At 39.3% G+C, this 27,504-nt stretch overlaps 1 protein-coding gene across 1 annotated transcript in view; it reads left to right on the forward strand.

The window, feature by feature from the left end:
* The window catches only part of PCSK1 (proprotein convertase subtilisin/kexin type 1), a 45,144-nt gene extending 17,896 nt beyond the window's left edge, over positions 1-27,248 (forward strand). The window contains exons 7-14 of the mRNA XM_008534524.2: positions 1,865-2,037; positions 3,060-3,272; positions 5,763-5,863; positions 16,368-16,601; positions 18,898-19,055; positions 20,421-20,554; positions 22,352-22,513; positions 24,145-27,248. Coding sequence (XP_008532746.2) covers positions 1,865-2,037; positions 3,060-3,272; positions 5,763-5,863; positions 16,368-16,601; positions 18,898-19,055; positions 20,421-20,554; positions 22,352-22,513; positions 24,145-24,525 — 1,556 coding nt within the window. The 3' untranslated portion in view covers positions 24,526-27,248. The remainder of the gene's footprint in view (positions 1-1,864; positions 2,038-3,059; positions 3,273-5,762; positions 5,864-16,367; positions 16,602-18,897; positions 19,056-20,420; positions 20,555-22,351; positions 22,514-24,144) is intronic.
* Positions 27,249-27,504: the final 256 nt, after the last annotated feature.

Genomic DNA, 27,504 nt, shown 5'->3' on the forward strand with positions numbered 1-27,504 from the left:
CAATACTCTCTCCTCTTTACACTATCCCTGCCATTGGCTTTCATGGTTATGCTATAAACTTCGAGTTTCTTTCGTTCTTAAAAACTATAACCACAAGAAAGTTCAGTTGTAGAACATGTCAATGACAGTAAAATTCTTTTAAACTCTTCATAAGTGTATCTTGAATTCGGTTGTGTATTCCTTTTTAGAAATCAAATATATATACATCCTGGCATAGACAATGCATCTCTCACTAACAGCATACTTAGATTTTAAATGTTATTACTAATTCCTTTGATACTAGCATCGCCAAAGTGCAGTGTTAATTTAAGGAAAATTAAGACAGAAGGACAAATTATGTAATTACCTGGAAAAAGAAATCACTTTTTAAGTTATGATGAACTAAGCAGCTACAGTTTGTGACAGAATCATCAATATAGAGGACGAATCAGAAACAAGATTCTCAAGGTAACAGTTTGTGGCAGTGTAGCACTAAAACACGAGACTTCTGAATCCAAGTCTACTGGTGTTTTTTTTTTATTACTCCACCCTTTGATGATCTAGCCCCAAATGCATTTTTTAAATAATATTTTTCATTTATTAGGTGCCTACAACACATTATAGGCAGTGTATCCTGGAAGTTAACAGGATGGATTTGGGTGCCAGATTTCTGGGATTCAAGTCCCAGCTCCCCAGTTTCAAGCTGTGTGGCCTTGGGCAAGTCACTTTTCCTCTCTGGCTTCAGTCTCTCCACCTGTAAAATGGGTAGAATTATGGCGCCCACCTCAAATGGTTGTCATAAGGATAGATGAGTTCATACATTTAAGGCCGATAGAATGGTAGTTCCATATAGTATAGCTTCAATGCATGTGAGCTGTTATTGTCCCCACTTTACAGATGAAGAAACTGAGGCACAGAGAGGTGAACTGGTTTGCACAAGATCATGCAGCTAGTCAGTAGAAGAGCTGGGATTTTATTTTCCCAAATGCATTTTTAACCAATTTTCTTTTTATAAATATGACTTTCACTAATCACGTCAATTACATGTTCTTTTTACCTATGCTCCATAGTGAAAAATAGTGTGAAAGTCTCAGGCTGTGTACTGCATTGCCTTATCAGTCTGAAGCTGAGAATAACCAGGTAGCTTCATGTATCTGTCTAAATTGCTTTTGCCTTCCTTGTTCTTGGATCCATGAGTCTGATGATGGGTGACAGCCTGTTGGAAGGCACAAAAAGCTAGCACATCTGCCTTCTCCTGATGAAAAATGATTCTCCCTCAGGAGTGAAATCCATGGCAATGATTTCATCCTTGAGATTATTTAGAAGAAAAGGAAGCATGTTCCTTGAAAATGTTTCTTAGCAAACACATAAAAGAATGGCCTCTGGGTTATTTTTAATCAGTGCTTAGAAACAAAAGTTCTTTCTCTATTTGTTAGTTTTCTATTGTGGGTAGATCTTTTCAAGCTGCGTGGTTTCCTGTACAGAATCCTTTGTGCGGCACAGGCTGGGCCACAGCCATTCGTGGTATAGTCAGGAGCAGGAGTGTTGAGGCAGGGCTGCTTGATGCCTCTTTCTGAAAGCTATCTTGTCGTTTTCAGGTTATTGGGGTAGTGAGGGAGGGGAGACATTTTGTAATCAACAGAAACCATGGGCACTGCACATGCATATAGTTATCTCTAAAGGGCAGATAAGAAAGCTTATGCAGGCAGTGACTTGTATCTTCTGTGTTCTTAGCAGCTGAGTCTCTGGCATTTAGGACATCCAGTGGTTACCCTGTTTTTGACTCTTTTGAGAGTCCTTTAAAAAAAATGATTCAGCATTGTGCCATTTTACATGTACATGCTGACATCAACTTACGTGTATGTTTGTTTGCTTTGCTGTGCAGGCATAAGAATGCTGGATGGCATTGTGACTGATGCTATTGAAGCCAGTTCAATTGGATTCAATCCTGGACATGTGGATATTTACAGTGCCAGTTGGGGCCCAAATGATGATGGGAAAACTGTGGAAGGGCCTGGCCGATTAGCCCAGAAGGCTTTTGAATATGGTGTCAAACAGGTGAGATGCTTAACACAGACCCACCTACTATGAAACCTGACCGTTTGGAAATGAGGAGGGAATGCATTTATGTGAAAAGAAATGGTTGTGGATTTCTTGTCACTGCTTACAATTTGACGTGTATTTAGAGAGCCAAATCATTCTTCAAAGGGATGGAAGTTAAGGGTTAAGAGAGTTTTCCCCATTTGGGTCTGACATTCAAAAGAGATTTATTACTCCTAGAGTATTTCTTAAGAAATACTCCTTGTATGCCTTTTCTCATTTTCCTGCTGCTTTTGGATTTTTACACTAGGTAAACTACTACCCAGACTTCTTTTAAATGCTCTGAAAATGCATCCTTAAATACAGCCACGTGCCACTTCTCACTCTGCACGTGCCACTTCTCACTCTGCATGTGCCTGGTGAATACTTGCGCCTTGGTTGTGCTGCTCTGTGACTTGGATTTGCTGCATTCTTGCCAGGAGTCTGAGGCCTTGTTCTGCACAGGATGAAACAAAAGTAGAAACTTTGGAGAGTGCAAATTGAAAAATCATAGAAAGGGTAGCCTTGACGAGTTCTATTCAATTGAAGAGTCCCTTTTAATGCAGCTGCAAAGCAGATCTGAATAATGCCTGATTTTGTCATTCTATCAGTCAGCCAGAAGATTCAAGCAGAAAGAAAGAGAGGAAGTTCAAAGATTCAAGTGTAGTGACATAAGCCAAGGGAAGAGTGAAAAAATATGAGTGAGTGCTAAAGGCCGGATTATGAATCTGCGTAATAAAGAAAAGCACTTGCTCAGCCCCATCCCAGAGACAGCCCAGATGAAGCAGGACAGCAGAGCCAGAGCCCAGTGGCTTATAATATACAATCTTGTGAGATTTCCAACATTGTTGCTGGAGCCCCTGGAGTTGAAACAGGCTCCTCTGAATAACTGTCTCAGAGAACTTCCTCCATGTGTTTGTTGGGCATTTTATTGGGGTGTGACAGTGACCCACAATAGATGATAATAGATGTGATATATTCTATTCTGGCTTTTCCTTTAGGGGAGACAAGGAAAGGGTTCCATCTTCGTCTGGGCTTCCGGGAATGGGGGGCGTCAGGGAGATAACTGTGACTGTGATGGGTACACGGACAGCATCTACACCATCTCCATCAGCAGTGCCTCGCAGCAAGGCCTGTCCCCCTGGTATGCTGAGAAGTGCTCCTCCACGCTGGCCACCTCCTACAGCAGCGGCGATTACACCGACCAGAGAATCGTATGTTGCTTTTGTCTAACTCTCTGCGTAGGTAGGAGCGCATGGCTTGTGTTCAAAAGGATCGCTTGGTCAGTATCTTTGGTAAAATTGATTTGCTTAAGCTTGATGTCTCAGTTGGGGAGACTCACGCTTTCCTTACTTGAAAGCCTGGCATATATTGGAAAGTTTTCTGTGCAGGCATAATGATGCTTCTGCCAAGATGATGTTGCCTCTCTGTCATTTTTAAACTCAGCCCTGAGAAGCCTGTCATTACAAATGGCTGAGACTCCAAATGTCTATTTGGTTTGTGCGATGGCTCCCTGAAAACAGCCTTAAAGGAGATTCCAGGGTTGTAGGGGCTTTATCACTCTTGTACTTGTTGATCCTTTAATATCAGGGATACGGTCTGACTTGCCCTTTAGCAGATGATAAAAATACAGAGCATACACCAGCTACGTCTCCTAAGAACGGACGACCTGAAGAAAAATAACAGTCCAAATTTCCCCTGAGGTGAACTTCTCAGCATCCAAATAAGCAGCTCGGGAAGGTTATATGCTCAGAGAGCATCTCCAGCCCACGCTTGGCTGTGTCTTCGCTTCCATGAGTCAGACTGCCAAGGGCAATTATTGGATTTCCCTTCAAGGGCACGATGAAGATGGGCCACAGGGGCCTTTGAGAACCAAGAGAGGTACTTTTAATTTAAAAATTTAAAGCCCCAAATTTAACTCCTGACACAGAAAGAACCAACTAGCTAAAGTTCGTAGATCCTAATCTCAATGAAATAACAGGTCATGATCCAATTAGACTGTGGGTGAACTCCATAATAATTAGACTGTGGAATGTTTTTAAAATTCATATTAATGGCATCTCAACAAAATTGTCAGAACTACCTTCTTCATACAGGATCACTATTCTGTAACTCTGCTTTTTTCTGCAACCTACTCTGGTTTAGATGGTATAAAACTGGGGTCTCAACTTAAAAGCCCTGGCTCCCCTCTCATGCCCATACCTTAATTACTCAAAAAATAGACACTGACGTTCTACCCAGAGGTCCTTTATGGCAGGCATACTATACCTTTGAAAGGGGTCTATCAGACATGGACCCCACTTGTGTTCAGAGCTCCTGGCTATTGTTGCCTCTGTGGGTGGTCCAGAATTGCTTTTCAGAAAATAGCCTGTTATGCATTTCGGAGCCACCATTTCAAAGACTGTCCCTCATCTGAGCTACTCGGCTCTGAAATAGGAGGAAGAGTTTCCATTTTTGTAAAGATCCCTCCTTAGGTAAATCAGCCATATGAGAGACAGCTGGTGGATTCTATTTGAGACGGTTGCAATAACATAGCCTTTGTTTTACGCAAACCTTTTCCACAGCACAGTCATCTCTGAGGGCTTACTTGCGTCAACAGGTAAAAAGGGTAATCTTGCTTCCGCAGGCCTCTGAGGAGCGGAGACACTGTAACTTGAGAAATTCAGTGACTACAAGTGGGAAGCCAAAGGAGGTGATAATAGAACAAATTATTTTTTTACACCTCCCTCCCACACATTGAAGTCTTTAGGTAAAAACCATAGTGCAGGGGCCTGGTCGGGTGTCTTGTTAGCGATCCTTTGGCCCAACTACTTATTCAGCCAGCAGCGCTGTGGTCCTTAAAGTAGATGACTGGAAGTCTTTTTGGGTTCTTCCTTTCTTCTAGGCAACCTCTTCATTAAGCTACAATTAGGCTGGGTAACTCCTTACATGCAATGATATTGTGTAAAAATGCTTTCACAGACAGGATCTCACTTTAGCCTCAGAAAACGAGTCAGGAAATGTCAACCTGGCTTTACAGATGGAGAAACCAAGTGACTCGCCCCTGGGACACATCTACTAAGTAGCAGTTTTAGAATTTGAACCCAGATCTAAGTCTAGCACACTTTCCATTTCAAAAACTCACCATTTTCATCAAAGTGCAAGTGTGGACACTAACTCATAGGCATAAAATTATGTCAATAGTGAGCGCAAACTACACACTAAACAATTTTGTGCAAGTAGTTCAAGTGGCCAAAATTAGGATGGCTTTCCATCCTTGTGCTGAAGAGGCCGTCAAATGTCAATCTGAAGGCAAAAGGGAATTTTGCATGAGGCAGAATTTCTAAATATGCCAGACCAAACACAATGGACCTGATGATTAATGGGCCAGCATGATTCACAGTGATTTCGAAACAGTCCCTTTTTTACAGACAGCATTTCGTTGGGAATCTCAGAAGAGAAAATATTCATAGTGGGAGTACTTCATCCCCAGAAAAGGCACCCTGATGCCAGAATTATAGACAAGTTGCATATAGAGGAGAGTGAACCAAAATATCAGCAGATGGCAAACATCCGCCTGGGGTTTAAAGGAGGAAGCGGGGGAATCGAATCAGCTGAGTTTCCTGATCATAGCAGATGCAGCCCTCCGTGTGGTTAACCCCCGGGGACAGGATCACACTGCTCACATGTTCTCCCATGTTTCTTTCCTCCCCAATGCCACCTAGACGAGCGCCGACCTGCACAATGACTGCACAGAGACCCACACGGGCACCTCGGCCTCAGCACCCCTGGCTGCTGGCATCTTCGCTCTGGCCCTGGAAGCAAAGTAAGGCGTGGAAAGCTTCGAATCACGTTTACTAAGGCTGCTTCTCCTTCTTTTTAATAACATGGATTGTTTTCTGAATACCTGGTTACAGTAGAAAACTAAGAAAACTACAAAAAAAAAATTAAAATAAGCTCTCTTCCTGTTAAGATCTCAATGTAGATTTAATGCACACACATCTTATAAAATTGGGATCTTAATATACAAATTATTTTGTAATTGTTTGAATCTACTCTATAATATATTAAGAGCACTTTCTCATGTCTAAATCAACGTTCCCTGACCTTTAGAAACCTGCTCTTCTCCCAATCCTCCTCCCACTCAGACACCAGGCCTTCTCACTTCTGTTTATTCCCACCAGGAAAGACTTTGTCCAGATAATTTCTTGTGGGCAGTATTAGGAACAACGAGTTTATAAAACATCCTTTTTTTCAGATTATATAAGCCCAGCCCTGGAGCTGATATAACACATCAGGGGATGTGAAAATTAAAAACAGGATTTTTATCTTTTTGTAGTGTCTATTATATAATGCAAATTTTATTAAAATCATCTAATCATGCTTAGATGAGCACTCTTGTCCATAAATATTGGTTATCATCTCTGATAATTTCCTCAGGCTAAATAAACACCCACAATTAGAATTTCTGGGTCAAAGGCCATGCATGTGTTAATGATTTTGATACATATTGACAAGTTTCTGTCCAGAGAGACTGTACCATTTTATATTCCCACCAGCAGTGTATGTGTGAAAGTGCCACTTTCCTAAACACTTATCAAAGCTACTTTTATTAGCTTTTGAAATGTTTGCTATTTTGATGGGTGAAAATGGTATCTCGTCTTTATAGGCTTTTATTTCATTACTAATTTAGCTCAATATTTTATATTCTTTGGCCATTTATCATCTGTGATTACTTAGTTGTGACCTTGATTTTGTTTTATGGGCTTAGTTTAGAAAAGCTATTCGTGCTTGGTTAGTTTGACATTTACCTTTTAGTTTTATTTACACAATTTTTAATGTTCTGAAGTTAATGTGTACACAGTTATATTTGTCAGTCTCTTTCTTTAAGGCTTTTTCCTTTGCTTTTACGCTCAGAAAAATCTTTACAACGCAAAATTAGATAAACATTTATTTACATGTCTTTTATTATGGTTCCTTTACCATATTTAAGTTCTAAATCCCCCTGGCATGTATTTTACTGTATGATGTTAAAAAGGGATGTAATAACATTTTTTCCCCTCATAATAGTTACCCAATAGTCTAACACTTAATACAGAGGAAAATATCTGTCTCACACTGTATATTCACAGCTTTTTATTTGTCTTCATTTCTGCTTTCTGATTTTGTGTGGTGAGAAGTCATTAAATGTCAAGTCAAGAGCTATGCTTGCATGATAGAGGAAGCGACTGAACTTGTAAATTACTGTTATCCTTCCTAATAAGGAGGTTATCCTAGAAGAACATCCATATTCTCCAGAGAGAGGACAAAACAGTGCCCTTGTGTCATGTTCAGCAGAGGAGGTTCAAGTAGCAGAAGAGTAGAACACCATGGCCTGTGCCACAGCTGGGAAAGCCCTGAAGTTTCTGACTCTGTGTCCAGGAGAGTCCAGCACAGCTCCAAGAGCCCTGGGGCCACCTGTGGAGTTGCGGCTTAGTCCCTGGTATCTCAGCTATGAGACGGCCACAGTGGCTAAGAAAGACAGGCCTAGCAAGGCTCACACCAAGAGTCTACCTACTTGGGGGGGCTGGGAAGATGTCTGGTAAGTGAAGAGAACATCCAGGTGCTCGATCAGAAACAGAGGGAAAGTTGAAGCTCTTGGGCCAAACAGAAGAGCTATGTTCAGGATCTGAGTTCACTTGTAACAGGAAGAGGATGGACAGAGGGCAAAGTCTATGAACACAAGCTAAGACTGGCATCAGCCGATTCAAACCATATTTGAGGAAAAATTTCGAAGCCGTAAAAAGAGCATGGAACACCTGGCTTCAGGTTCTAGGCATATAACCAGCTGTGTGACCTTAGGCAAGTTAATCCCCAAATGAGAGCTCAATTTACCATCTATAAAACGGAGGGGTCAGATCAGACCATCTTTTTCAAACCTCTTCCCTTTAGAAGATTCTCCAATTTGTAATGGAAGGTGTCAGCATACATAGATCATCCAACATGGAATTGTGGAGGTTGGTGGTGAAAGGTCCAGAGAGGAAGAAAATAAGGTCCTATGAAGACGAGCAGTTGCATACAGGTGGTGAGACAGGCTTATGATGTTCATGATTTTAGGATATAAGCTTTTAGCTCTGGGGAGCTATTAAAAGAAAACCATCCTTAAAATTTTGTCTTCTCTACCTAAAACCTATTAGATGTATGTAAATGTAATTAGCCAAGTCTAGCCCATCCTTGTCTAGTGGCCAGCATAGTATAAATCTAGCTCAACAGATGTAATGTTAATTTCACATAAAAACTGAAATTTCAAAATTGCAATCTCTGATTTTTAAAATTTCAAACCTTTTTCTGTACAAGGAGAAAATGATCTGAGAATGGTCTAGCCTAATTAACCTTAGTTAATTTCTAATGAACCGTTTATAAAGCAGGGGCTCCATGGATTGCTATGAAATACATGGATGAGTTTCCAGGGGTCCATGAACTTCTCTGAAACTAGATGCAGAATTGTTTGTGAGTGTGTGTATGGCATTTTCCTGGGCAGTGCTTTGTAGGTTCCATAAGATTCTCACACTGTTCATGATTTAAGAGACATTAAGAGTCTACGATATCCCTGGTGCATATTAAGAATTTAATTCCTTTCATTTTGATTCAATCATCAGTAAGATGAACACAACCTATCTTAACATTTATATACTTCCTGCCAAAGTACATAGAGATTATTGAGATGTCTGTTCTCACATGGACAATTTTCTGAACTCTATTCAATTGTCTATACCGAGATGATTAGTTCAGAAAATCTGAATGCCGGAATGTCTAGAAGTGTCCCTAGATGGTCAAGGTTAGAAGGATCATTTAACCATGTGCCACTCCTCAAGAAACAACTGTGGAGAATGAAGAAGAACTCGGGGCTAAATTTATCAAGAATAATAACATTCAGTATTCATCATGTTCTTACTACGACCAGGCACAGTGCTAACCTCTTTATAAACAATACTAATCCTTACAACATCCTTGTGACATAGAAATTAAGAGTTGCATTTAATAAATGAAACTGAGGCTTAGAGAGGTTGAGAAATATAACCAAGATCCCACAAAGAGATTCAAAATGAGGTCTATCTGACCCCAAAACCTGTGCCACCAGCAACTACACTACACTACCTCCCATTGCCCTGTAAAGAAGAGGAAACATTGAATGCCAGCCCATCATCCCCTCAAAGAGAGGGGGGGTCAGAAGATGGGGGCTCATAAAGGAACATCATAGCTCTCATCTGTCTATGAGTTCCTCATCAAAGGCTCCTGTCACAAGCAGACTACTTACTATGACACAGTAAATATTACACAGCTGGAGCACTGGGGATTGCGAAGAGGAGAGGGAAGAAGAAAGAATGGCTTATGGCTCAAATATATAGAGAGGAATACTTTCCTTCCTTAGAAGAGTGTTTCTTGGACACCAGCATATATAATAATCACCTTATTCTGCATAAACCTTGAGAGTTTATTTAGTATACAGATTCCTAAGTCCTATTGCCAGCAACTCAGATCCAGAAGTTTCTGGTATTTGGCCTAGGAATCCACATTTTTAACAAGTATCCCAGGCAGTTTTAATGCTGGTAGTTATCTTAGCCAAATTTTGAGAAACAGCTGCAATAAAGAGTTACTTTAAAATTGTGTTTTCCTACAACCTCATCCAGCTGTGATTGGGAAGATCCCCATTAGGGTACTTAATAAGCATATCCTGGAGATATATATATATATATATATACACACATATACACACACACGCTAAGGGATACATATATACATATATATACATGCACACTAATAAAGACAGGAACTGCTTAGATAAATGCCCATGGCACCATTATTATGTAGTGAGAATATCTAGGAAAGATGGCAGAAAATAACCTGTCTTCTGAAGAGAGTGCAAAGGAATCAATAATTTGTAATAAAGAACAAAGATTTTGAAGTGAAATATTGAATCCCCTCCCACCTTTGGAGGCATTAAACAAACATGAACCAATCTCCTGTTTTCATTAAAGGCTGGAGAAAGGGCAATGGACTTTCAATGCTGCATGAAACCTCTACATAAATCCCATTAAAAAAATCCTTGACTCATTGGGTTGTGAAGTGTTGGAAAGTCTCCAGGTTAGAAAATCTTCCACATCCAGGCTCACTTTGATGTGATTAGAGGCTGAACCAGGTAGCCTCTAAGACTTTTTCACTTTAGAATTTTGTCTTCAGATTTCTTTCCCTACACTCTTCTAATTAGAAGCAATGCTTCACTTCAACGTTTAATTCCATAACCCTTATTTTCTATAAACATATCCTTGATTAGCAACCCAATGCAGTATTAAAAAATTTAATTATTGTGGATGCTGTTGAGCACTCATTAACAAAGGAAGGTTGTCAGCAACGAGATGCACTATTGTTAGAAGCTCCTTTTCATTTACGAAATGCAATCACATGAATGAAGAAGAACTTTGTTAGGAAAATTGGCTTAATTTTTCTAATTGCATGACAATGAAGCCTCCTTAAATATTTTGCAAAGAATAAGTAAAAGAAAATAAAAAACAATGAAACTTGCAACTAAATATAAAATAAACGCTCTACTATAGCAATATAGAAAGTCTATCCTTTGTGTTTAATTATCACTATCAAGACCCTGCCTTATGCTTCCATAGTACACTTCATCCCAACCTCCATAACACACCTGTTCACACTGATGGTCTGAATGGGAGGTTGGTATGTTGCCTATTGACCACCTTGATAAGAGGCTTTTACCTAAAACTCCCTTTAAAAGACTGGAAGGAAGCAAGAATTTCAATAAAAGTGCTTTATAGGACAGACCTGGTTTCTACACTGAGAAAATAGCCATTTATGCTCAGCTAGTTAGTTATTCCTGAATGTGGGATGGCCGGCGTGGAAACAAGATCTACAACAAGGTATTTATGACATTGGGCAGATAGGAGGTCTGAATAGCAAGGAATTCTGGAGGTTGTCACCCTCAACCCTCTCATCTTATAGATGAGTCAGCTCAGGCCCAGGGAGATGAAGTGACTTGCTTTAAGGTCACCCAGGTCCTTGGTAGTAGAAGATAGTTTAATGCGTAACTTCTGTTATGCCCTATTCTGACTCCATGATTTGAAAAGATTTCTGATTGTCTTAATTAGTTATATGTTTGCATTCTCTCTTCCAACTCTTATTATTTTAGCTATAACATAGACAGTTTTTTATTATAAACATAAAATCATGTCCTACCCTCAGATATTTTGGTTCAGCAAGTGTGGTGGGACTCAGGAACTTTACAAGAGTAAAGTTATTTTTTTTATTATTTACAAGAGTACCAGGTGATTATGATGCAGGCTGTCTGGAACCCATGAGAATCACAGAACTGGAGTCTTTCTAAGGCCTCCATCAGTCACTCTGTGGGGTTAAGTGATGTTTGTCAGGCACTCAGCTGAGCTGAGAGTGTACTGAGCTGCCAGGTGTCAGAATAGTCAATTAAAGCAACAAACCGAAAATGAAAGAGTTAAGCCTTTAATGGCTCACTTGGTGGTGTAAGCCAGAGTCTAAAACCAGAGAAAATGCTGACTCCCCCTATTCCATTTTCCCCCACGGACAGGTGCACCAGTGGAGGGTCAGGTGGAGCAGCACAGACATGGGAGTTGTCTCACTGCTGAGGGAGCCCCAACAAAAGACTCTCTTAGTTTTATGGACTCTGGGGTACGGGTGCGGTGAGGTGGAAGGCCAGAAGTGGAGAAGTACTGGGTACTGAGTCAGAGTGGGATAAAGTGTCTTCAAGGTTTCTCCCTCCTTCCCCCGTAAGGAGGCCTTGGCAGAGACACCTGAAGAAGACCTCTGACCAAGGCCTCAGATAAGAAGACCTAGGAATGAAGTCGCAGGGGCTAGGAATGTAAATATGGGAAGAACTTGACCGGGGAGGGGCGCCTGAGTTCTTGACTGCAACTCCCTTCAGAAACTGCAATGCATGGTCTGTGCACACAGGCTGGCGCGGGGAGGGCAGCTTCCCTGTGAGGCCTGCCAGGTAGAGTCTTTGTAATGCCTGTGATGAGGCCGGGATTTTTAACCAGGAGCTGGACTCCTCAATGTTCAGGAATGTACATTGCTTCTTTCTTGTCACCAGGGGATTGTTTAACCAGTAAATTATGGTCTCTGGGGAGAAAACAGCAAATTGAGCCAGAGTCCCCTGATGGTTATTTCACAACCTAGTGATGAGAGAGAAACCTTGAGGACTAAACACTTGGGCATTTATTTATTAAATAATGCTTGATTAGCTTGATAGAAACAATGCAGGTCTCAAAGCCAAGGAAAAGTTTGAGATCTTGAAGGAATCTCATGACAAATGGCAATAAGTTTTAAAATTATATTTGGGGCTATTTAACACTTAGGTACCTTCAATCATCCAACCAGCCAATATTTACTCAGCATATACCTGGCATATACATCCAGCCAACCAATATTTACTCAGCATATGCCTGCATTCTTCTGAGACCTTGCTACACATCGCAGAAGAAGGCAGATAAAAATCTCAGCCCTTCTCATGGCTAATTCTAGCAGGAGAGACAGATATTAATAATACACAAAACAAATGAGTTGTCCCGTGTGTTAGAAGGTGATAAGTACTGTAGAAGAAAAAAGTATAGCAGGATAAGAGAGCTCAGGAGCATGTGGGGAGAACTGAAATTTTAAATAGGGTGATCAGAGAAGGCTTCATCTTCTTTTTAATAGACCCAACAATCCCATGCATCTCTGATTTATCTTTATATTGCTGCTAAAGTAAGTTTACTAAGACTTCTGATTATACCATTTTCTTGCTCAAAAATCCTTGATGATTCCCCATTGCTGAAAGGGTAAAGTATAAGCTCCTCTTCCTGGCATTCAAATCCTCGCTCTCTGGCTCAGTACTCCTCATCGCCTCTTCCCTGCCCCAGCAGACCAGACTATTCACTGTACTCTGGCCACATCCTGTACCTTCCTCCCTCAGAGGTTTGGCTCCATTGCCTCATCCCCTTTTCTCTCTTTCCACTTCACTTTGTTGTTGTTAATTTTCTTTTTTCTTAATTTATTTTATTGAGGTCACATTGGTTTATAACATTATATAAATTTCAGGTGTACATCATTATATTTTGACTTCTGTACGGACTGTATCCTGTTCACCACCAAACGTCTAGTTTCCATCCATCACCATACCCAATATGCATGTGCCCCTTTAGCCCTCCCCCCACTCACCTCCCCTCTGTTAATCTCCTTATCTGAGTATTTGTTCATTTGTTTATCTTCCACATACAAGTGAAGTCATACAGTAATTATCTTTCTCCCTCTGACTTATTTTGCTTAGCATAAAACCCTCAAGGTCCATGCATGTTGTTGCAAATGGAATGATTTCATCATTTTTTGTGGCTGAGTAGCATTCCATTGTATATACATACTATATCTTCTTTATCCATTCACCCATTGATGGCCACTTAGGTTGCTTTCCAGTCTTGGCTATTGCAAATAATATGCTGCAGTGAACATAGGGGTACATGTATCTTTTCAAATTAGTGTTTCCATGTTCTACTGGGTAAATACCCAAAAGTGGAATACCTGGATCATATGGCATTTCTATTGTTAATTTTTAAAGAAATCTCCATACTGTTTTGCATGGTGGCTGCACCAATTTATATTCCCAGGACCATATGAGAGCTCCTTTTTCTCTATATCCTCTCCAAGACTTGTTATTTCTTGTCTTTTTAATAATAGCCATTCTGATGGGTGTGAGGTGATATCTCATTGTAGTTTTGATTTGCATTTCCCTAATAATTAGTGACATTGAACATGTTTTCATGTGCCTATTGGCCATCTGTATATCATCTTTGGAAAAATGTCTGCTCGTATCCTCTGCCTATTTTTTGATTGGGTTGTTCATGGTTTTTTTTGTTGTTGAGCTGTATGAGTTCTTTATATATTTTGGATATTAACCCCTTATCAGATATACGATTTGCAAATATTTTCTCCCACTTGGTGGGTTGTCGTTTTGTTTTGTTGATGGTTACCTGCACCATGCAGAAGCTTTTTAGTTTGATGTAGTCCCGTTTGTTTATTTTTTCCTTTGTTTCCGTTGCCTGAGTAGTCAGGGTATTTGAAAAGATACTGCTAAGACCAATGTCAAAAGACATACTGCCTATGTTTTCTTCTAGGAGTTTTATGGTTTCAGGTCTTACATTCAAATCTTTAATCCATTAATTATGAGTTAATTTTTGTGTATGGTATGAGACAATGGTCTACTTTCATTCTTTTGCATGTGGCTGTCCAGTTTTCCAAACAACATTTATTGAAAAGATACTCCTTTCTCCTCTGTGTTCTCGGCTCATTTGTTGAAGATTAGCTGTCCACAGATGTATGGGTTTATTTATGGACTCTCAATTCTGTTCCATTGATCTATGCCAGTGTGTCTGGTTTTGTGCCAGTACCATGCTGTTTTGATTACTATAGCTTTGTAGTATATTTGAAGTCAGGGATTGTGATCCTCCAGCTTTGTTCTTTTTTCTCAGGATTGCTTTGGCTATTTGGGGGTCTTTGTTTTTCCACATACATTTTAGGATTCTTTGTTCTATTTCTGTGAAGAATGTCATTGGAATTCTGATTGGGATTGCATTGAATCTGTAGATTGCTTTAGGTAAAATGAACATTTTAACTATGTTTACTCTTCCAATCCATGAGTATGGAATATCTTCCTATTTCTTTATGTCTTCTTTGATCTCTTTCAGTAATGTCTTATAGTTTTCAGTGTATAAGTCTTTCACCTTCTTGGTTAAATTTATTCCTAGATATTTTATTATTTTTGTTGCCATTATAAATGGGATTATATTCTTGATTTCTCTTTCTGTCAGTTCATTGTTAGTGTACAGAAATGCGACTGCTTTTTGAATGTTGATTTTGTACCCTGCAAATTTACTGTATTTGCTAATTATTTCTAATAGCTTTTTGTGGATTTTTTAGAGTTTTCTATATATAGAATCACGTCATCTACAAATAGTGACAGTTTTACTTCTCCCTTTCCAATTTGTATCCCTTTTATTTCCTTTTCTTGCTTAATTGCTCTGGCTTGGACTTCCAATACTATGTTGAATAAGAGCAGTAAGAATGGGCACCCTTGTCTTGTTCCTGATCTTAGAGGAACAGCTTTCAGTTTTTCCCCATTGAGTATGATGTTGGCTGTGGGTTTGTCATATATGACCTTTATTATGTTGAGGCACTTCCCTTCTATATTCATTTTATTGAGAGTTTTTCTCATAAATGGATGTTGGATCTTGTCAAATGCTTTCTCTGCATCTATTGTCTCTCTCCTTCTTGACATTCTACCCACCCTTCAAAGTTCGGCTCAAATATTTCCTCCCAGTAAAGTCTTCCTAGATCTTTCCATCCTGAAAGAATTCTTTCTCCTCTAAACTCCTACAATACAGTATGAACAGATATAGTATAGTTATAAAAAGACTTAGTTCTTTTACTAGATTGTAAGCTTCTTAAAGACAAGAACCACCTCCTTGAATATACCCACAGTATTCAGCATAGTGCCTTGAAAGAATGATTTCAAGTAACTAAGAGTTTCTTGACACTTTTGCTATGTAAAGAAAAGATGCGGGGCTGGCCGCATGGCTGAGTGGTTAAGTTCACGCGCTCGGCTTGAGTGGCCCAGGGTTTCACCAGTTTGAATCCTGGGCGCAGACATGGCACTGCTCATCAGGTCATGCTGAGGCGGCATCCCACGTACCACAACTAGAAGGACCCACAACTAAAATATATACAACTGTGTACTGAGGGGCATTGGGGAGCAAAAGGAAAAATAAAATCTTTAAAAAAAAAAAAGAAAAGGGGCAAAAAATATTTAAGAACAGGTAGCCAGCCTGTGCCTTTAAAGTCTAAGTCATCTGAGTCTTCCTAAGAAAGAAGTCAAGCCCTCATCTGTGGATTCATAATGCTGAAAATGCTAAAGCTGTTAATGGACAGCAGAAGACAGGAAGACACAAAGGAAATGTCATTTTTAACTTTTCTCCAGTTAAATTTAAGTAATTAGAAATCAAGGACCAAGTCCTACATTTCTACAATGCTAAAGCCCAAATTTTATTCATAGTAAGAGCTTAACTTACGTGGCATGGGGAATTTTCAGTACTCTATTTTGAATTCTGAATGAAAAGACATACCAATAGTCATACACACTAGAATTACATAAGTACAGTTGCAAAAGGCACTTCATAATCTCTGAATGGAGATACTTGTTTTTAGCATTTGCATTTGCAAGGAAACTTCATTTTGTCCCTGAAAGATATTTTGGGTCATTTCCCCTCCAGTCCAAATCTCACCTGGCGAGATATGCAGCACCTGGTTGTCTGGACCTCTGAGTATGACCCACTGGCCAATAACCCCGGATGGAAAAAGAATGGAGCAGGCTTGATGGTGAATAGTCGATTTGGATTTGGGTTGCTAAATGCCAAAGCTCTGGTGGATTTAGCTGATCCCAGGACCTGGAGCAGTGTGCCTGAGAAGAAAGAGTGTGTTGTGAAGGACAATGACTTTGAGCCCAGGTAAGTGACTCTAAGAATTTTAAACAAGTGTGTGTCCATGGCACTATTTGATTATGATGTTTGTCACTCTGCCTAATTCTTTTCTCACCTACCCTTCTGAAGTAGATGGAGACAGCATTTGACAGTGTTCCCTGTGGGTCCATGGAGAATCACTGAGAAATCAAAGATCTGTGAATTATGTTAGCATATTGGCATTTTCCTCTCATAGCCTACCTACCATATGGCATAAGTCTAAGGTACACCATTGTTTTACATACCACCAAGAAAAATCACTACCAATTAAACTATTACCAGCCATCAGTTTTAAGATTCATCCAAAATTCAAAGATATTAAAATATTTTTAAAAGTGCGTCTTAGAATTGACGAAATGCAGTACTTGGCAACCAGTATTATCCAGAACCTTCCAAAAGAACCTCACTTCATGCCACAGTGTTGTGATTCATAACTTTTCCATGAAAGGTCCTTTATCATACTGCTTTTACATAGACCACACCTGGCCCACCACATCTGGCTATAGAATCAGAATTTGGTGTGACTATTTTGTTGAGTCTATCAAGACAACCATGATTATACTGAAGACCCACTTACACACAATGCCTAAGGATGGGAGGCTTAGGGCACATGCATTAGGAAGAGAAAATCATTTCTTAAGAGGGTCTATTGCAGTAATGGACCACTTTTTGAAGGATATAAGACAAACCTGCCTAAATTTGATTCCAAAGCAAATAGCATTGTATTCAAATATCTGCGTTCCTTACCACTTTCTTTTCTTTTTACTGCGATAAGAAAACTTAACATGAAATCTACCCTCTTAACAAATTTTTAAGTGTACAGTACATTATTGTTGACTATAGGTAAAATGTTGTACAGCTGATCTCTAGAACTTATCTTGCTTAACTGAAACTTTATGCCCATCGATTAAGAAGTTACCATTTCCTGAAGCCCCTGGCTCCAGGCAACCACTATTCCACTCTTCGATTTTATGAATTTGACTATTTTAGAGAGCACAGAAGTGGAAACATGCAGTATTTATCTTCCTGTTACTGGCTTATTTCACTTAGCATAATGTCCTCAAGGTTCATCCATATTGTCACATAGTGCAGAATTTCCCGTTTTGTTAAAGCTGACTAATATTCCATTGTAAGTATATACCACATTTTCTTTATCCATTCATCTGTCGATGGACATTTAGCTTGTTTCCACATCTTGACTGTTGTACATAGTGTTGCAATGAACATAGGAGTGCTAATATCTCTCTGAGCTTCGGATTTCAATTCTTTTGGATAAATATCCAGAAATGGGGTTGCTGGATCACATGGTACCTCTATTTTTAATTTTTTGAGGAACCTCTATACTGTTTTCCATAGTGGCTGAACCATTTTGCATTCCCACCAATTGTACAAGGGTTCAAATTTCTCCATATCCTCACCAACACTTGTCTTTTGTTTTTTTGATAATAGCCATCCTGACAGGTATTTTAATTTATAGTTTTGATTTGTATTTCCCTGATGACTAGTGATGGTGAGCATTTTTTCATGTTAGTCAATAGAAATGTCTATTTAGGTCCTTAGCTCATTAGTGAATTGGGTTATTCGTTTTTTTGCTATTGAGTTATAGGGGTTTGTATATATTTTGAAGATTAATTCCTTATCAGATATTGTCTCCCATTCTATAGGTTGTCTTTGCTCTGCAGAAGCTTTTTAGTTTGATGTAGTCCCACTTGTTTATTTTTATCTTTGCTGTCTGTGGTTTTGGTGTCTTATCTACGAAATCACTGTCAAGACCAATGTCATGATGCTTTTTCCCTATGTTTTCTTCACGGAGTTTTACAGTTTCAGGGCTTATGCTTAAGTCTTTAGCCCATTTTTGGTTGATTTTTGCATATGGTGTTAGATAAGGGTCCAGTTTCATCCTTTTGCTTGTGGATATCCAGTTTTCCCAGCACCATTTATGGGAGAGACTACCCTTTCCCATTGTTTGCCCATTCTTGAAATCATTTTTAAATCAGGAAATGTGATGCCTCTAGCTTTGTTCTTCTTTCTCAGGAGTGATTTGGCTATTTGTGCTCTTTTGTGGTTCCACATAAATTGTAGAGGTTTTTTTTAAATTTTGGTAAAAATCTTACCCATTGTCTTATGCATTAAAATTCATTTATACCCAATCCTGAATTGGGTTCTGCTCATAACAGGGAGAGAAAGCCTAGCTGAGTAGTTAAGGGTAATATGTACATATCTGCATAAAATGCAAGGAAGAAAAGATACGTTATATTCAGTGATGATTCTTTAATGTATTTAGAGCCTTGACAGCTAATGGAGAAGTTATCATTGAAATTCCAACAAGAGCTTGTGAAGGACAAGAAAATGCTATCAAGTCCTTGGAACACGTGCAATTTGAAGCAACAATTGAATATTCCCGCAGAGGAGATCTTCATGTCACACTCACTTCTGCTGCTGGTAAATTAAAAAAAAAAACCTTCAAGAGTTTCTTCTAAACTTTTTGTTTAAATTTTTAAGTGTAAGTTAAATGATTTCAAATCAATGATTGTTTTCGTTTATTTAGAGGACTAAGTCTTCCAATAGATATTTTTAAGTCTTAAAAAATATGCTAATTTTTAATTCATCTTTCTTGGCATTAGAACTCCGCCCCACTCATTCCCACTGGTCCTTAGATAAACAGAGAATGAAGATTATTCAAATAATACCAATTAATAAACTTTCCTGGAGTCACACATTTTCAAGCTGTGCTCGCTTTCCCAGGTCACTAATATATCATTCATTTCTCTCAGGTTATTATTGAAAGTTACTCTGATAATTAATTTAAAAAGCTGACAAATATATCAGACACATATGAGAAATCAATTGAAAACCTGAGAATTCTGATCCATGAAAGAGGGTTGACAAGATTAACAAATTTTTCATGATGATGTGATTCAGGCCACATGATATGATATCTGCACATCTCCCTTTCCTGAGAGGGTGCTAATTCAGAAGAGATCCTGGATGGGAAAGAGTTTGTGAGCCATACACCACAATCCAACCAGGGAAAGCTATCCCAATACTCTTTCACGTTTTAGTAGGATTCAACGGACTAAATTCAATTTCTATAGGTGATACATGAGGAAAGATGACTTACCTCTGTAATCTCCTTCCAGGATATGAACTTCCTAGAAGACTGGAGTAGGCTCTGTTAATTTTGGAGTTATGCTTTCTAGATGTCTTAGAATTGATCTGAAGTATTTGTGGAATGCTTTTTCATTGATAGCCCTATGGTTCATTTGACTGTTTCGCTTAGAAAGAAATATTATTTATTGATCTATAGAGAGCTTGGATTTGAAATTTTAGAGTTACTCCTAGTTTTTATATGACAAGAGATTATTAAATTAATCTAGCTTTATTTTTTTATGTCTACGTTAGATTATAGATTCAGGCACCAATTAAATTTTTAAGATTTCCTCTTAAATTTCAAAATGATAGTTCTACAAAAATGTATTTTGTCTTTAACTCTCTTCTTTAATGTAACTTATCTTGTAATTTTCTCTGAGCTTTCTTAATCAAATAAACCATAATCAATATATCCATTCATTATTATTTTTCTATAATACTTATTGAGAACTTATTATATGCCAGGCAATATGCTAAGTACAGTGGATAAAAACTTTTTCTTCTTGTGAATGTCTCTATTCTAGTCTTAGACTGAAAGTGAAAATTAAGAGTGCTAATCTCTCCCAGTTTTCATTTTCAGTTATTAGATGCTAGAGAGTATCCTTCTATCAGAGCTGTTAGGACATTCATTAACCTCTGTTTGTTGCATGAAAACAGGAACCAGCACTGTACTGTTGGCTGAAAGAGAGCGGGATACATCTCCTAATGGCTTTAAGAACTGGGACTTCATGTCTGTTCACACGTGGGGAGAAAATCCCATCGGTACCTGGACTTTGCGAATTACAGACATGGTAAGCATGAAGGCAAGGGTCTAGAAACGCAAGCTTACAAGCACTTTAAGATTGGTATCATCATCAATCAGGGCCCTAAGGAACTTTAATCATCCCTAGGAAAAGTAAAGAAAAGGTGTAGTGTTTCAAGCCATGCCCACTTGGCTATATAGATTAAAGAAAAAAAATAGATTAAGCACTAGTCATACTATAAGAAAGAAAAGAGATATGCTGATCCAGAATGTGACAGACTATGGGACAAATCCAAGTGTTCCCATGTCAGAACACAGCCGGCCACATGACCTACTCAGCCACCAGAATCACCTGTATTCACAAAGATAGTTAAATGCTAGAGCAGCTTTGCTATGACGCTCTGCTGGGGTCACCTCAAGGCACTCTTGCAGATATTTACTGCAGTGGCTATTTAGAAGTAGCTTACTGGTTAGACAAGAGAGCTTATTTAATAGGTCTTGTTTTGTTTCAGTTATGAAACAAACTGAAAAACATCTCTCATTTCCCTTTCATTCTGTTTGCTAACAGTCTTGGCTATCTTTCTAAAATTGTGACACACAATCACAAAAATACAGCAAGGAGTGTCTGAGAGAAAAGCCAAATACAGCTGAATTACTTATTTTTGCATCATTTCGCCAGCACTTTCCACAGGTCAGCAGAGAAATGAATAGAGTTTCAGATCTGAGTTCTCCCGAGACAGAAGTGTCATAAGCAGCAGCAGCACTAGATTTCCACGTCTAGATAACTTTTCAAAAAGAAATCATTTTAAGTTCCTGAAGATGTCAATTAAATTAAAACAAATTCTATAAACATTGTTACCTTTTTCTCCAAGAGTAGCTTTCTCTTAAAGACTGCTAAAATTGTTATTTAGAAATAGAAGATGTAAAACTTCCTGCTCTCCCAGGGAGAAGAAGAAAACGTTCTTAGTAAGTGGTCCTGTTCTTGAGCTTGGCTTCCACTCTTTAATTCAACTTCACCTTCAGGAAACTAAGAAAATCTATTTACTAAGACGGGACTATTTTATAACAAGTCTGCAAAATCTGACTTACACTTTTAGATTTTTTTAGATTTCAGCACACTATTTTTAACATAATCGTTACGCCTCTGAAAATTATTACTCTTCCCATAAATACATAGTTTTTAAGAACTGATTAATGCTGAAAGCTATTTAAAATACTTCACAGAGGCTGACTTTTTCCCAATGGAATGTTTCTACAAGTTGATAATTGATAAATATAATTCTATTTATAGAAGGTACAGTCAACTTTTCAAGAAGACTCCCAACATAGAAAACCAGGTTCACATACAGAGTTCTGCTTTTTTAATTAAATGAAGAAATGAATCAGTCTTTAAATTCCTGAACTTGTAAATGGTCAATGTTCATAGCAAGAGCAAATCCAGTGATTTACTTTTCTGTATATAGGGCTCTACACATGGAATGCACAGAATTTTTTTTTTTTTGAGGAAGATTAGCCCTGACCTAGCATCTGCCGCCCATCCTCTCTTTTTGCTGAGGAAGATTGGCCCTGAGCTAACATCCGTGCCCATCTTCCTCTACTTTATATGTGGGACGCCTGCCACAGCATGGCTTGACAAGTGGTGCATAGGTCTGCACCCAGGATCCGAATCGGGGAATACCGGGCCGCCAAAGTGGAATGTGCGAACTTAATAAATGCTGTGCCACCTGGCTGGCCCCCAGAATTTTTAAATTACATTTTAACTATGAAATTCTTCTTAAATATTTTGAAGGAGTTTGTTTGATATTACTCAGAACATGCAGTAAAATTATGTATGCTTATACATTAGTCTGGAAGAATGCAAAACGAAGGAAGAATCGTGAACTGGAAGCTGATTTTGCATGGGACCTCTTCTCAGCCAGAACACATGAAACAGCCTCGTGTATATACATCCTACAACACCGTTCAGAATGACAGAAGAGGGGTGGAGAAGATGGTGGATTCGGGCGAGGTCTGTGTGGCACTGTTCTTGGCACGCTCTTCTTTGAGCCGTAGTAGACAGTGCAGTGAGGGAAGCTGCATGTAACTTTCAGGGAGGGCAGGAGTCAGAAGCGGGTGGCAAGGAAAGGGAGCGGGAGTGGCAAACTATTTTCCATAGGATGAAACCCTGTTATTTTTTAACGTATTCTTTTATCCAGAATTTAGAAATTAAAAGTAATGAATTCAAAATTATAAAATTCCCTAACATGAATTTTCTCCATTTATGACAGAGATCAAACTGAAAAGAGAGCTATCTTTATGTGTGATCAATCCACCTACCATTTGTATCGTACTTAGTTTTTAAGCATTTTTTACATTGTCTTGTCTAACGAACAATTCCTGCAACCTAGAAAGGGCAGACATTAGTATGTTTGTTTTGCAGAAAGAAAACCAAGCCTCCAGTGACCAAATGCTGTAGGTTTCCCTTCACTAATTCCTTAACCCACACTCCTTGGCAACTCCAAGGAGAGCTACAGAATCACAATTTCTCTCAGAAAATTTCAGAGGAGAGCTAAAGTCAGTCATTCACGTTCCTGCGCCTCAGCCTGCTGAGGCTGCCGGCTTCTCCCTTATCAGACGGCGGGCAGACACCACATTTTCCTTATCTCTGTAGCCCCCAGCATCTAGCACAGTGCCTCAGATATAGCAGGTAGGTTATCAGAATTTCTAGAATGACCTTCCCTGAAGTCTGGCTCTATGATGGGTGTTTGGAAGATATAAATACACAGTATTTATTCAAGAAACTTATAAACTAGTTGTGTGAAGGCCTCAGCTCATATTCTGGCCCCATTTGTATTCTGCAAAGCAGCTTGCCCCTGGGACCCCACCCAGGGAACTTCTCTTCACGGTCCCAGAGGCAGGTTGACCGTGACGGTGTTTCTGCCTCTGAGATTCTTTAGCGGGAATTAATAAGACCCGTTGGTTGTCAAAATGTTGAAATATGGTCCACAATGACTGACAAAGAGCTTCTTTTCTGAGATCTCCAGTTCCGCTTTACCTGGACCACCACTCCATTCTCTCCTGAGACGCCTTCTTAAAGCTCAGGGGCCGAAAGAGCAAGACGACTCTGGGAAGCTACTCCCACATGACAGCAGTGTGGGTGCCTTCTGGATGAGCTATTAAATATCTTAGTATCAGCTCCTTCCCAAAACATGGATGGGGAGGAAAGGGAGTGGAAGTGATAAACTGTATATTTTTTCATAGGATGAAAAATTTTTATTTTTAAAATTTATTCCTGTATCCAGAATTTCAAAATTAAAATTAATGAATTCAAAATTATTAAATTTCCTAACATGAACTCTACTATAGCAGGCTGACAAGTGAAGGAGACCGATAAGGTATGGTGGTCTTCAAAACCACCAGAAATGGAGATATTCTTATTTCCATTTTACAAATGAAGTTCAAGGAGATTTAAAAGGTGCCGAGGGTACGTCTTGGAAAAATGGGGACTGAAACCCGAGTTAGTGTGACTCCAAGCTTCATGCTGTCTCTGCTCCCGGAGCTGCCTCTCCAGGGGCAGGCAGTGGGCATGGGCTGTAGCTGGCTTGCGTGGCCCTAAATAATGAGCCTTCCTCCCTATGTCGGTGGCATTCTGTGTTTTAGGAGCAGCCCACACAAGAGAACCTGACCACGAACCCCCTGGCGTCAAAAAGCCCCAGCGGCAGCAGCAGCGCTGGGGGCAGAAGGGCCGAGCTAGCCGAGGGAGCCCCGTCCGAGGCCATGCTGCGACTCTTACAGAGCGCTTTCAGCAAAAGCCCAGCCGCACAGCAATCACCAAAGAAGTCGCCAAGTGCAAAGCTCAACATCCCTTACGAAAATTTCTACCAAGCCCTGGAAAAGCTGAACAAACCTTCCCAGCTTAAAGACTCTGAGGACAGTCTGTATAACGACTATGTGGATGTTTTCTACAACACAAAACCTTACAAGCACAGAGATGACCGGCTGCTGCAAGCTCTGGTCGACATTCTGAGGGAGGAAAATTAAAATAAGCGTGTGGTCCTGAGTTGGAAATATTCATGCTTCTTCCCTCCCCTTAGATTTTGCCTGTGTCTGATGTGGTTGTTTTTGTCATTGATTCTTATGCTTATAATATCCTTTGAGGTACCTTTTCTTTTTCTCTCCAAACTGGACATTTGAAAGGGAGGAGCTTAAGTAGTAAATCCAGCTTCCTGAATTGACCATAGCTCTTTCAAAACACATCTACCCTGCCTGCACAAGTCAAATGTTTTGTTCTTTCTGGAGCCACAGTTCACACTTCCTCACACCACATTAGACTGCCTCCTTGGGCCCTCGCATTTCATTTCTCAAAAGAAAAGGCATAGCCTGGGCAACAGATTAATTTGAAGAAGTAATCTGCAAAGAACGAGAGAGAAAGAAAACTGTTCCTATAGCTTGTCCCCTGTCTCTGCCACGTGGTTCTTCTGATTTTCACACCAAGGGAGGATTTGAAAGTCTCTCATAAAGAATTCACAATTAGAATCACACTCTAGGCTTTTCTACTCCAAAATTCTACTTATTCTGGAAGTGGCCATCTGGTCATTTTGTGTAAAAGCTGGGTTATTTAGATCCAGAAACAGACCTCAAAATCTGTGTTATCTGGTTTGAGCAATTTTAGAGCATTCTTCTTTGTTTGGTGTGCCGTGTAGAGTTCTCTGTGGAGCTAAAGGTGACCGTGACTCATGATGTGTGCTCTGGTCTGCCTCTATTTCCGCTTCTGAAGGTTTTCGTACCTGTCTTCTTTCTCAGCCACAAAGTCAGTCCTGACAGAACTAATTTATACTACTTCTTGGAACAAACTTACACCTGCGACTTGGCAAATTCCTAGTCATAACTTTTTTAACAGTAATCATAAAAAACCATTCATAACATGGAGAACCAATGTAACAACAGGAAAATATTCATAATGGGGGGAGCCAACAGGATGTTTTGTTTGTTCGTTTTTAAGTTATATTCATTAGAACTGGTTTTTCTAGATCTTTCAAACTCAGTGTTCATTCCCTGACACTAAAGCCTCTTCCCCAGTCTTACAGCTGATAGTATTCAAATTCTCACCAAATTGCTTCTAAGCTTCAACTCAGAGGATGCATGCTGGCAGCCCACAGGCCACATTTGTCCCTCAGGTAGATTTTCTTTGGCATGTAAAATGTTTTTAAAATGTGAGTGATTATTGAAAGTATGAGATTTCACAAAAAAACTCATTCTCAGACCCACCTTCTCTCATGGCAACAGTTGGCTGGGGCTGAGTAGCGGGTGCCCAGCTGGGCTTGAGTGCCAGGTCCCCGTAGCACCCTGCTCCCTGCCACTTACAGTGACCACCTTCCTGCTCTGCACTGGGTAGGCATTTGATTTTGCCCGCTCCTGCACCACGTGAACATGTACAACGTGTAAAAGCCTTAGGAAAAAAATACCCTCAACTTCTTTCAGGCAGGATCTGTATGGTGATCAATAATTATGAGAATTTGCCATGGTCTAGTTAATTTATAGGCAAGAATAAAAAGGTATTTTAGACCCCCTATGAAATCACGTCTGACATATTCATTTAACTTCCCCTCATCTGGTTGCTCATTTGTACTAATTCATTGACTACCTACCCACTAGCTTCCCATTCTCTGTATGCTCACAAAGGCTCCAGTCACCTGCAAGGCTGGCATTCTCCCATTGAGCTTGCTGTATGCAATTCTGCCATGAAGTTTGAACTTCCTAAGGCCACCTAGGAACTGGACCAAGAAGAGAATGCTACAGCCTGTCACTTGCTTTAGTTTGAAGTGTGCTTGGTGAGACAAACTTTCACCCCCTGTCCTACCATTTGAATTTGTGTACAGCGAGGGCATTTCCAGAGCTGTACTCATCATGCTCAGAGGATGTTCTCCTGAGAGAATTGCAGTATCACTCCGTCCTTGGAAGTTTCACATGTCATTTGATATAAAGTGTTGGATAGAATTTTGAATATTACAGCACAGCAACAAGTATTACAGCTGAAAAGGACCAGAGAGTTATTAGATACATTTTCAAATAAAAAACAAAGCTAAGCCAATAAAAGGTAATAAGTGAAAACTCACGCTTTCCCCATTCCTAATCGAGTGCTCATTGTAGGAGGCTTTCTTTTTCATCCTTGTAATAGTATCTTTTCCTGGTTAAAACCCCAACCAACTCATTGGATTATAGCCAAAGGTTCACTTTAGAGAAGCTTTAAAATGTAAATAAAGTCATGTTTGAATGTTTCCAACCTGGAGAATATTGTTCGGACATAAAACATTTTTGTCAGTCTTTCCTAGTGCCTGTGTGGATTTTTGTGAAAATATAAAACAGGAAACTTATATAATATTTCCCTCAGAATTTTAAACTATATTTTCTTTACAGGTGTTTATAATGTACCAATGCTTTTATCAAACAGAATTTTAAGAGGCATAATAAATTATATTAAAGAACCAAAATTTTCCTGAGAATAAGAAAGTTTCATCCAATACAATATTTTTTGAAAGGCATGTTCCTCTGCCAGTGAAAAAAAGTATAATATGTATATGTTGTGATATTAAAAGTGACATTTGTCCATAGCCCAATACGATGTGTAGCTGAGTTTTACACGTGTGGTCTAAGCATTCTTAACGGAACTCGTAAAATATACACTTGATGTATTAACCAGAATATGTGAAATATGCTTATAAATCATAAGAATAAATGGTTTCTCACTGTCAAAAAGAAAAAAAGCTCATGTTTCCAACAATAACAGGATCGCTTTCTCTTACTTATTGTGTTTCCCGAATGGACTGTAAAAAAGAAAAGCCAAAGGTTTACATTAAGAAGTTAATTCCTTTTTAGAAAACTGGGCTTTCTAGGAGGCAATTCAAGAATCTACTTGAATAGGTATATTTCATTTTTCCTTGTAGTCCATTCTTCCACTCTCTTGACATCACAAAGTTGTATGAGCCTTAACTGAAGTGTTGAGGGAAAAAAAAAAAACTA

Source organism: Equus przewalskii, chromosome 13 (genome assembly GCF_037783145.1).
Source record: "Equus przewalskii isolate Varuska chromosome 13, EquPr2, whole genome shotgun sequence".
Taxonomy (NCBI): Eukaryota; Metazoa; Chordata; class Mammalia; order Perissodactyla; family Equidae; genus Equus; species Equus przewalskii.